The sequence below is a fragment of the Bombina bombina genome, chromosome 1, assembly GCF_027579735.1.
Source record: "Bombina bombina isolate aBomBom1 chromosome 1, aBomBom1.pri, whole genome shotgun sequence".
Taxonomy (NCBI): Eukaryota; Metazoa; Chordata; class Amphibia; order Anura; family Bombinatoridae; genus Bombina; species Bombina bombina.
In genome coordinates this window covers 448,137,768-448,150,367 of record NC_069499.1, presented here as the reverse complement: position 1 = coordinate 448,150,367, position 12,600 = coordinate 448,137,768, and the positions used below count along the sequence as shown (strand labels likewise).

At 39.6% G+C, this 12,600-nt stretch overlaps 1 protein-coding gene across 1 annotated transcript in view; it reads left to right on the top strand.

Moving 5' to 3' along the window:
* Nucleotides 1-12,600, top strand: part of TLK1 (tousled like kinase 1) — a 725,439-nt gene that overhangs the window by 579,093 nt on the left and 133,746 nt on the right. The window contains 2 exon segments of the mRNA XM_053698426.1: nucleotides 5,630-5,727; nucleotides 7,044-7,125. Coding sequence (XP_053554401.1) covers nucleotides 5,630-5,727; nucleotides 7,044-7,125 — 180 coding nt within the window.

The following is a 12,600-nucleotide window of genomic DNA, read 5'->3' as shown; positions in this document are numbered from 1 at the left end:
GTTATCAGAGGTTTTTACTAGCTTGCATAAAGGGTTGATTTTTTGTGGGCACTGTCTGGGAGTAACATTTTCTGTTTTATGGGACATTTGCTTGAGGGTTCTTTGGGGTTGTTTATAACCACATGGCTTTCAGGCAGGGTTTGTTAGTTTAATGTAGGCCCCAGCAACATCGAGTGAGGTGGGCGGGGCATTTACAAGCAGCAAGCAACTTCTCCTGAGGTCTTCTGAGGGACTAATTGAAGCTTTAAACCCCATGTTATCGCTTCCTAAGGGCAGGTAGGGCCACAGCAGAGCTGTGGCAAGGTGCTTTAGGGGTTTTAACCGGTTTTAGACATATTTCAATCCGTTTTTTTCATTTGGGGGTTTATTGCTTATTGTGGTGCAATCCTTCTAAAGCTTAGTGGGTACACTGTTAAAATTTCAGAAAAATTGAAGCAATTTTAACCTGTTTTGCAGTTTGTGTATGCCTTTTTTTTCCTCTTAAAGGCACAGTACCGTTTTTTGCAAATTGTTTTTTTTTCCATTAAATAAAGTGTTTTCCAAGCTTGCTTGCTTTATTACTAGTCTGTTAAACATGTCTGACACTGAGGAAACTCATTGTTCAATTTGTTTAGAAGCCATTGTGGAACCCCCTCTTAGAATGTGTCCCACTTGTACTGATATATCTATAAATTGCAAACAGCATATTTTGACTTATAAAAGTTTGGCATTAAATGATTCTCAGACAGAAGGAAATCGGCTTTTCCCATCTAGTTCTCCCGAAGTGTCACAACCAGTAACGCCCGCACAAGCGACGCCAAGTACTTCTAGTGCGTCTAATTCTTTCACCTTGCAAGATATGGCTTTAGTTATGAATACTACCCTCACAGAGGTTTTATCTAAGCTGCCTGGGTTGCAAGGGAAGCGCAGTAGCTCTGTGTTAAGAACAAATGCTGAGCCTTCTGACGCTTTAGTAGCCGTATCCGATATTCCCTCACAATGTTCTGAAGTAGGGATGAGGGATTTGCTGTCTGAGGGAGAGATTTCTGATTCAGGAAAGATGTTCTCTCAGACAGATTCAGATATGACGGCATTTAAATTTAAGCTAGAGCACCTCCGCTTATTGCTCAGGGAGGTTTTAGCTACTCTGGATGATTGTGACCCTATTGTAGTTCCAGAGAAATTGTGTAAAATGTACAAATATTTAGAGGTTCCTGCTTACACTGATGTGTTTCCGGTCCCTAAGAGGATTTCGGACATTGTTACTAAGGAATGGGATAAACCAGGTATTCCGTTCTCTCGCCCTCCTGTTTTTAAGAAAATGTTTCCCATTTCTGACACCATAAAGGACTCATGGCAGACGGTCCCTAAGGTGGAGGGAGCTATTTCTACCCTGGCTAAGCGTACAACTATACCTAATGAAGACAGTTGTGCTTTCATTGATCCTATGGATAAAAAATTAGAGGGTCTCCTAAAGAAAATTTTTGTTCATCAAGGTTTTCTTCTTCAACCTATAGCATGCATTGTTCCTGTAACCACTTCAGCTGCCTTTTGGTTTGAGGCTCTAGAAGAGGCTCTTCAGATGGAGACCCCACTAGATCATATTTTGGACAGAATTAAGGCTCTTAAGTTGGATAATTCTTTTATTACAGACGCCGCTTTTCATCTTGCTAAATTAGCGGCTAAGAATTCAGGTTTTGCCATTTTTAGCGCGAAGAGCGTTATGGCTTAAGTCCTGGTCAGCTGATGTGTCATCTAAATCTAAGCTTTTGTCCATCCCTTTCAAAGGTAAGACCCTATTCGGGCCTGCATTAAAAGAGATCATTTCAGACATTACTGGAGGGAAAGGTCAAACATTCCCTCAGGATAAGTCAAATAAGACAAGGACCAAACAAAATTAATTTTCTTTCCTTTCGAAACTTCATGAGTGGTCCCTCTACCTCTTCCCCTGCTGCAAAGCAAGAGGGGAACTTTGCTCAATCCAAGCCATCCTGGAGACCTAATCAGGCCTGGAACAAGGGTAAACAGGCCAAAAAGCCTGCTGCTGCCACTAAGTCAGCATGAAGGGGTAGCCCCTATCCGGGACCGGATCTAGTAGGGGGCAGACTCTCTCTCTTTGCTCAGGCCTGGGCAAGAGACGTTCAGAATTCCTGGGCAGTAGAAATTGTAACCCAGGGATACCTTCTAGATTTCAAGGATTCCCCTCCAAGGGGGAGGTTCCATCTTTCTCAATTGTCTGTAAACCCGACAAAAAGAGAGGCGTTCTTACGCTGTGTAGAAGACCTTTTTTACCATGGGAGTGATCTGCCCAGTTCCAAAAGCAGAACAGGGGCAGGGGTTCTACTCCAATCTGTTTATAGTTCCCAAAAAGGAGGGAACCTTCAGACCAATTCTGGATCTCAAGATCCTAAACCAATTCCTAAGAGTTCCATCTTTCAAGATGGAGACCATTCGGACTATCTTACCATTGATCCAGGAGGGTCAATATATGACCACCGTGGACTTAAAGGATGCGTATCTGCACATTCCTATCCACAAAGATCATCACCAGTTCCTCAGGTTCGCCTTTCTAGACAAGCATTATCAGTTTGTGGCTCTTCCTTTCGGGTTGGCCACGGCGCCGCAAATCTTCACGAAGGTGCTAGGGTCCCTTCTGGCGGTTCTAAGGCCACGGGGCATAGCAGTGGCGCCTTATCTGGACGACATTCTAATTCAAGCGTCGTCCTTCCAACTAGCCAAGTCTCACACGGACTTAGTGTTGGCCTTTCTAAGGTCTCACGGATGGAAAGTGAACGTAAAAAAGAGTTCTCTTTCCCCCCTCACAAGAGTTTCATTTCTAAGGGACTCTGATAGACTCGGTGGACATGAAAATATTTCTGACGGAGGTCAGGAAATCAAAGATTTTGTCCACCCCCGAGCATTTCATTCCATTCCTCGGCCGTCAGTGGCTCAGTGTATGGAGGTAATCGGACTAATGGTAGCGGCAATGGACATAGTTCCGTTTGCTCGCTTGCATCTCAGACCACTGCAAGTAGGCATGCTCAATCAGTGGAATGGGGATTATGTGGATTTATCTCCTCAAATAAGTCTGGATCAAGAGACCAGAGACTCTCTTCTTTGGTGGTTGTCACAGGATCATCTGTCCCAGGGAATGTGTTTCCGCAGGCCAGAATGGGTTATAGTGACAGACTCCAGTCTTCTGGGCTGGGGTGCAGTCTGGAATTCCCTGAAAGCAGGGTTTGTGGACTCGGGAGGAGGCTCTCCTACCGATAAATATTCTGGCATTAAGAGCGATATTCAATGCTCTCCAGGCATGGCCTCAGCTGGCTTCAGCCAGATTCATCAGGTTTCAGTCGGACAACATCACGACTGTGGCTTATATCAATCAGGGCGGAACAAAGAGTTCCTTAGCGATGATTGAGCTCTCAAGGATAATCCAATGAGCAGAGGCTCACTCTTGCCATCTGTCAGCTATCTATATCCCAGGTGTAGAGAATTGGGAGGCAGATTTTCTAAGTCGTCAGACTTTTCATCCGGGGGAGTGGGAACTCCATCCGGAGGGGTTTGCTCAGCTGGTTCGGCTATAGAGCACACCAGAGTTGGATCTGATGGCGTCTCGTCAGAACGCCAAACTTCCTCGTTACGGCTCCAGGTCAAGGGATTCTCAGGCTGTACTGATAGATGCTCTAGCAGTACCCTGGTCGTTCAACCTGGCTTATGTGTTTCCACCTTTCCCTCTCCTTCCACGTCTGATTGCCAGAATCAAACAGGAGAGAGCATCAGTGATTTTGATAACGCCTGCGTGGCCACGCAGGACTTAGTATGCAGACCTGGTGGACATGTCATCCCTTCCACCATGGTCTCTGCCATTGAGACAGGACCTTCTGATTCAAGGTCCATTCAAGCATCCAAATCTAATTTCTCTGCAACTGACTGCTTGGAGATTGAACGCTTGATTCTATCAAAGCGGAGTTTCTCTGAGTCAGTCATAAATACCTTGATTCAGACTCAAAAGCCTGTTACCAGTAAAATTTATCATAAGATATGGCATAAATATCTTTTTTGGTGCGAATCCAAAGGCTTCTGGAGTAAAATCAGGATTGGAGAAAGGATTATCAGCTAGTTCCCTAAAGGGACAGATATCTGCTCTGTCTATTTTGTTGCACAAGCGTCTGGCAGATGTTCCAGACGTTCTGGCTTTTTGTCAGGCTTTAGTTAGAATTAAGCCTGTGTTTAAACCTATTGCTCCGCCATGGAGTCTAAATTTAGTTCTTAGAGTTCTTCAGGGGGTTCCGTTTGAACCCATGCATTCCATGGATATTAAGCTTTTATCTTGGAAAGTTTTGTTCCTAGCTGCTATCTCTTCAGCTCGAAGAGTTTCTGAACTATCTGCATTACAATGTGACTCTCCTTATCTTGTGTTCCATGCTGATAAGGTGGTTTTGCATACCAAGCCTGGGTTCCTACCTAAGGTTGTTACTAACAGGAATATCAATCAAGAAATTGTTGTTCCTTCTCTGTGTCCTAATCCTTCTTGTAAGAAGGAACGTCTGTTGCACAACTTGGACGTGGTTCATGCTTTGAAATTTTATTTGCAGGCAACCAAAGATTTTCGTCAAACATCTTCTTTGTTTGTTGTCTATTCTGGAAAGCGTAGGGGTCAAAAGGCTACGGCGACTTCTCTTTCCTTTTGGCTGAAAATCATCATCCGTTTGGCTTATGAGACTTCTGGACAGCAGCCTCCTGAAAGGATTACAGCTCATTCTACTAGAGCGGTAGCTTCCACATGGGCTTTTAAAAAATGATGCTTCTGTTGAACAGATTTGTAAGGCTGCGACTTGGTCGTCGCTTCATACCTTTTCAAAATTTTACAAATTTGATACTTTTGCTTCTTCGGAGACTATTTTTGGGAGAAAGGTTTTGCAAGCAGTGGTGCCTTCCGTTTAGGTTCCTGTCTTGTCCCTCCCTTCATCCGTGTCCTAAAGCTTTGGTATTGGTATCCCACAAGTTAAGATGAATCCGTGGACTCATGTACATCATGCAAAAGAAAACAAAATGTATGCTTACCTGATAAATGTCTTTCTTTTGCGATGTACCGAGTCCACGGCCTGCCCTGTCTATTCAAGACATATAGTATTTTTTTATGTAAACTTCAGTCACCTCTGCACCTTATAGTTTCTCCTTTTCTTCCTTGGCCTTCGGTCGAATGACTGGGAGGTGGAGTTAAGGGGGGAGCTATATAGACAGCTCTACTGTGGTGCTCTTTGCTACTTCCTGTCAGGAAGGACAATATCCCACAAGTTAGGATGAATCCGTGGACTCGGTACATCGCAAAAGAAAGAAATTTATCAGGTAAGCATAAATTTTGGGGTTTTTTATTTATAAAGTCAGTTAGCCTTGAGAAGTCAGCAGGGTGCATTTCAAGTTATGAGTATTAGAAATTGATCAATTGTTAAAGCTAAATTAATGAAAAGGTTGAAAAACAAATAATGAAAATATATTGCAAAGTTGTTTCATTATATATAACTAAACATGTTATATCAAAATCCCAAGGTGTTTACGGTCTATTTAAAGGGGCATTCCAGAGCAAAACACACACACATTGATATTGTTGTAATATCTTAAGGTAGCAGCATTTTTTTTCTTACAGGAAGAAGCTGAAATCCAGGCAGAGTTGGAACGATTGGAAAGGGTTCGAAATCTACACATACGAGAACTTAAAAGAATAAATAATGAAGATAATTCACAGTAAGATCTTTTATAAATAGTTTAGCTTCTCATGCTTTTTATATACAGTAACCATTTTGGTTCTGTTTTGTTGTGTGCAGTGACCCAGCAGAGATTTTTAAACCTCAACTGTTTAGTCTTTTAGAGTAATGCAGCTTCAATGTTCAAATGTAGAGCTATTGTTCTGTGTAAATTTCACATTATAAATTGTGGTTGGTTACATATTTTTTAATTATTTACACGAGGGGAGAGATTTCATTTAAAATGGCAGTTAATAGTTTGAGATTGTAGCATAAAATGTTTTATGTAATAATTGTATTATATTTGTCCCCTTAACCTGTAATTTAATTGGGAAATTCCAATTAAAAGTGGAAGTGCAGAATCCAGACTTAACCGTGATTGGTTGCACACTCTAATCCCCTTTTATAACTGTCCCTAATTAGACCCAACAAAGAAGGAAACCTTTGTTAAAACATAGCACTGCACATTGCTTTATGGACATTACAATTGTACACAACCTTTTGATTATTTAAACAACAAATGTAATTTAAAAAATATATTTTCATATTGTATATGCAGATTAGGCTAATCTTTAAAGGGACTGTCTACTTGAAAAAGTTAAAGGATTTTTGTTTTTCACATTCACCAGTTTTGCATTACTAACACTGTTTTATTAATATACTTTTTACCTTTGTGATTACCTGTTTCTAAGCCTCTGCAGACTGCACCCTCATCTCAGTTCTTTTGACAGATTTGCATTTTAGGTAATCAGTGCTAACTCATAAATAACTCAAAGGGAGTGAGTGCAATGTTATCTATATGGCACGCATTAATTAGCATTGTCGAGCTGTGAAAAACTGCCAAAATGAGAAGAGGCAGCTCTCAAGGGCTTAGAAATTTGCATATGAGTCTAACTAGGTTTAGCTATCAACAAAGAATGCCAAGAGTACAAAGCAAATTTTGATAAAAGTAAATTTAAAAGTAACATCTGAATCATGAAAGTTTAATTTTGACTTAACTGTCCCTTTAATTCAACTACATTATTCTATTAAGCATTTATTTAGTGTTTAATGTCCATTTTTAATATTTGTGTGTTTTTATTTATTGATTTGTTCCTTTTTAATCCTTGCATAACTGTTTCTATAATGGATGTAATAGGTTATTTATTAAACTCTGCGCAGAGAAAAGATTTTCCCATTGCTTTGTTGTTTGATTGTTGTGTTTTTTTGTTTTTTTTTTTTTTACAGTGAACTTTATCTTACTTTCATGTCTACAGATGTCTGTATATCAGCACTGGTTGTTCTTGATTACTAACATATATTCTTACTTTCCTTTAGATTTAAAGATCACCCTACGTTGAATGAACGATATTTATTACTTCATCTACTAGGTCGAGGCGGTTTTAGTGAAGTGTACAAGGTAGAGTTGATGTAAAATTACAGTTTACTGAAAGCTTTTTAATCCACATTAAGCATGTATTTAAGGCTTAGCATTTCAATGAGAATTTGTGGTGCACAGCTTATTGTATCTAAAGATCAGTGATTTCTCTATTGCTGTTTATATCATTAAATGTCATGTTCAGTAATTAAAGTTATTGTTCTCGCATCATTACTGCCATAAGCTATTAGGGGTCATTCCAGTACTAACATTACACTAAACAGGTTCATTGACGATTAACTTAGAGGTGATTTGACCACAGCTATAATATTACATTTGCATCTCACTTTTTTTTTTTACTGCCTATTACTATAAGATATCTATCCATATTAGCTACATGTTTATCAGACTTGTTTATACAATATCATTTTTAATTGAATTATATGAAGCATAAATAAATACCTGATTCAATTATACCATTTATTTGGTAGATGCAGCTATTATATATCAGACATGTCAAGCTAATATGAATTTGTGGTTCCAATCATTAACACTGCTTTGTGGTTGTTATAACTTTAACACAACAATAACCATAAATGTATCGTTCATCCTGTTGCTCAGGGCAGATATATAGATATGCCAACTGAGTTTTAAAGGATCATTCCAATGGAAAGATAAAATAGAACATTTTATTTTAACTCTAGTTATGCATAAATGACCGCTTACTAATGGGTAACTGAGTATATATTTGTGCGTGTGATTATTATAAACCTTTGTACAAATTCAAAATGTAAACTTTCATGCTTCTGGCAGCAAACAATTTTAAGACCCGTTCATATTTACTTCTATCATCAAAATTTCTCCGTCCTCTTGATATCCACTGTTGAAAAGCAATTAGGCTCAGGAGCGTGCACGTGTCTGCAGCAGTTTTGCAAGAGCACTAGATGGCAGCACTTTTTCCTGCCAGGTTGTGCTCCAGACATGTGCATGACACCTACCTAGGTATTTCTTCAACAAAGTATACCATGAGAACAAAGCAATTTTGGTACTAGAAGTAAATTGGAACTTTATTTTAAAATGTATTCTCTGTCTGAATCGCAAAAATAGATTGGGTTTTATGTCCCTTTCATTCCCTTGATATCATTGGAAAGCATACCTAGGTAGGCTAAGGGGTCTGGAATTCACTAGTGGGAGTAAGCTGGTGATTGTTCACTACACACATATATAGCTCTTTAAATTTAAAGGGACAGTCTACTCCAGAATTTTTGTTTAAAAAGATAATCTCTTTTTCTTTCATGTAATTGGCAAGAGTCCATGAGCTAGTGACATATGGGATATACAATCCTACCAGGAGGGGCAAAGTTTCCCAAACCTCAAAATGCCTATAAATACACCCCTCACCACACCCACAATTCAGTTTTACAAACTTTGCCTCCTATGGAGGTGGTGAAGTAAGTTTGTGCTAGATTTCTACGTTGATATGTGCTTCTCAGCATTGTTGAAGCCCGATTCCTCTCAGAGTACAGCGAATGTCAGAGGGACGTGAAGGGAGTATCACCTATTGAATACGATGATTTCTCTAACGGGGGTCTTTTTCATGGGTTCTCTATTATCGGTCGTAGAGATTCATCTCCTACCTCCCTTTTCAGATCGACAGTATACTCTCAAATTTACCATTACCTCTACTAAGAACTGTTTTAGTACTGGTTTGGCTATCTGCTATATGTGGATGGATGTCTTTTGGTAAGTATGTTTTAATTTACTTAAGACACTCTCAGCTATGGTTTGGCACTTTATGCAAATTATATAAAGTTCTAAATATATGTATTGTACTTATATTTGCCATGAGTCAGGTTCATGTATTTCCTTCTGAAGACTGTCAGTTTCATATTTGGGAATATAAACACTTTAAGAAATGTATTTCTTACCTGGGGTTTAGTCTTTTTCAATTTGACTACTTTTTGCATTTGCGGGTATTAGGCCCGCGGGTGCGTCAAATGTTAGACTTTATTAGGTCATTTTTGGCGCAAACTTTTTTAGCGCGGGAAGTTACGTTTTTGACGCAACTTCGTCATTTCCGGCGTCATACGTGACGTCGAGACCTTTCACACGGCAGCGTCATTAGTGACGCAAGTGTGACATTTTTGGCGCCAAAAAAGTTTACGTTACGTTGTGCGTCATACTTGGCGCCAATTTTTTCTTCATTATTTCAATACCCCATTGTTGTTTGCCTCCTGCTTTCTTTTCTATCAAGAGGCCTATGCTTTTGTATTTTTCCCATTTCCTGAAACTGTCATTTAAGGAAATAGATAATTTTGCTTAATATGTTTTTTCTCTTACATTGAGCAAGATGTCCCAATCTGATCCTGCCTCTGAAGTTTCTGCTGGAACATTGCTGCCTGACATGGGTTCTACAAAAGCTAAGTGCATTTGTTGTAAAATTGTAGAAATTATGCCACCGAATGTCATTTGTAATAGTTGTCATGATAAACTTTTACATGCAGATAGTGTTTCTATCAGTAATAGTACATTGCCAGTTGCAGTTCCTTCAACTTCTAATGTGCATGATATACCTGTAAATTCTAAAGAATTTGTTTCTGAATCTATTATGAAGGCTTTGTCTGCATTTCCACCTTCTAATAAACGTAAAAGGTCTTTTAAAACTTCTCATTTAGCTGATGAAATTTCAAATGACCAACAACATAATAATTCATCCTCTTCTGATGAGGACCTATCTGAAACAGAAGATCCTTCCTCAGATTTTGACACTGACAAATCTACTTATTTATTTAAAATAGAGTATATGCGTTCTTTATTAAAAGAAGTGTTAATTACTTTGGATATTGAGGTAACCAGTCCTATTGACGTTCAGTCTAATACAGTGATTTGCAACCTTTTTTTTGCTGTGGCACACTTTTTTACAATAAAAAATCCTGTGGCACACCACCATCCCAAAAGTTTTATTCAAACCTATTCATTGTACCAAAGAAAGAAAATTTGTTCAGACCAGTTCTGGATCTAAAATTTTTTAATCGTTATGTAAGAGTACCAACTTTTAAGATGGTGACTATAAGGACTATTCTGCCTTTTGTTCAGCAAGGACATTATATGTCCACAATAGACTTGCAGGATGCATACCTTCATATTCCGATTCATCCAGAACACTATCAGTTTCTGAGATTCTATTTTCTAGACGAGCATTACCAATTTGTTGCTCTTCCATTTGGCCTAGCAACAGCTCCAAGAATCTTTTCAAAGGTTCTGGGTGCCCTACTATCTAATAAGAGAACAGGGTATTGCGGTGTTTCCTTATTTGGACGATATCTTGGTACTAGCTCAGTCTTTACATACTGCAGAATCTCACACGAATCAACTAGTGTTGTTTCTTCGGAAACATAGTTGGAGGATCAATTTACTAAAAAGTTTCTTGATTCCTCAGACAAGGGTCACCTTTTTAGGCTTCCAGATAGATTCAGTGTCCATGACTCTGTCTCTAACAGACAAGAGACGTTTAAAATTGGTCGCAGCATGTCGGCTCCTTCAGTCTCAGTCATTCCCTTCAGTGGCTATGTGCATGGAAGTTTTAGGTCTCATGACTGCAGCATCGGACGCAATCCCCTTTGCTCGTTTTCACATGAGACCTCTACAGCTTTGTATGCTGAATCAATGGTGCAGGGATTATACAAAGATATCACAATTAATATCCTTGAATCCCAATGTACGACACTCTCTGACATGGTGGATAGATCACCATCGTTTGGTTCAAGGGGCTTCTTTTGCTCGCCCAACCTGGACTGTGATCTCAACAGATGCGAGTCTTTCAGGTTGGGGAGCTGTTTGGGGGTCTCTGACAGCACAAGGGGTTTGGAAATCTCAAGAGGCGAGATTACCAATAAATATTTTAGAACTCCGTGCAATTCTCAGGGCTCTTCAGTTCTGGCCTCTTCTAAGAGAGAACCGTTCATTTGTTTTCAGACAGACAATATCACAACTGTGGCTTATGTCTATCATCAGGGTGGGACTCACAGTCCCCAAGCTATGAAAGAAGTATCTCGGATACTTGCTTGGGCGGAATCCAGCTCCTGTCTAATCTCTGCGGTACATATCCCAGGTGTAGACAATTGAGAGGCAGATTATCTCAGCCGCCAGACTTTACATCCAGGGGAGTGGTCTCTCCATCCAGATGTGTTTTTTCAGATTGTTCAGATGTGGGGGCTTCCAGAGATAGATCTCATGGCCTCTTATCTAAACAAGAAACTTCCCAGATAACTGTCCAGGTCCAGGGATGTTCAGGCGGAAGCAGTGGATGCGCTGACACTTCCTTGGTGTTATCAACCTGCTTACATCTTCCCGCCTCTAGTTCTCCTTCCAAGAGTGATTTCCAAAATCATCATGGAACAGTCTTTTGTGTTGCTGGTGGCTCCAGCATGGCCACACAGGTTTTGGTATGCGGATCTGGTTCAGATGTCCAGTTGCCCTCCTTGGCCACTTCCGTTACGGCCGGACCTACTATCTCAAGGTCCGTTTTTCCATCAGGATCTCAAATCATTAAATTTGAAGGTATGGAAATTGAACGCTTAGTTCTAAGTCATAGAGGTTTCTCTGATTCAGTGATTAATACTATGTTACAAGCTCGTAAATCTGTCTCTAGAAAGATTTATTATAGAGTTTGGAAGACTTGCATTTCATGGTGTTCTTCTCATAAATTCTCCTGGCATTCTTTTAGAATTCCTAGAATGTTGCAGTTTCTTCAGGATGGTTTGGATAAGGGTTTGTCTGCAAGTTCCTTGAAAGGACAAATCTCAGCTCTTTCTGTTTTATTTCACAGAAAGATTGCTATACTTCCTGATATACACTGTTTTGTACAGGCTTTAGTTCATATTAAGCCTGTCATTAAGTCAATTTCTCTTCCTTGGAGTCTTAATTTGGTTCTGAGGGCTTTACAGGCTCCTCCATTTGAACCTATGCATTCTTTGGACATTAAACTACTTTCTTGGAAAGTGTTGTTCCTTTTGGCTATCTCTTCTGCTAGAAGAGTTTCTGAGCTATCTGCTCTTTCTTGTGAGTCTCCTTTTCTGATTTTTCATCAGGATAAGGCAGTCTTGCGGACTTCTTTTCAATTTTTACCTAAGGTTGTGAATTCTAACAACATTAGTAGAGAAATTGTTGTCCCTTCTTTATGTCCTAATCCTAAGAATTCTTTGGAGAGATCCTTACATTCTTTGGATGTGGTAAGAGCTTTGAAATATTATGTGGAAGCTACTAAAAATTTCAGGAAGACTTCCAGTTTTTGTTTTATTTTCTGGTCCTAGGAAAGGTCAGAAAGCTTCTGCTATTTTCTTGGTTGAAACTTTTGATTCATCAAGCTTATTTGGGGTCGGGTCAAACCCCGCCTCAGAGAATTACAGCTCATTCTACTAGATCAGTCTCCACTTCATGGGCTTTTAAGAATGAAGCTTTAGTTGATCAGATTTGCAAAGCAGCCACTTGGTCCTCTTTGCATACATTTACTAAATT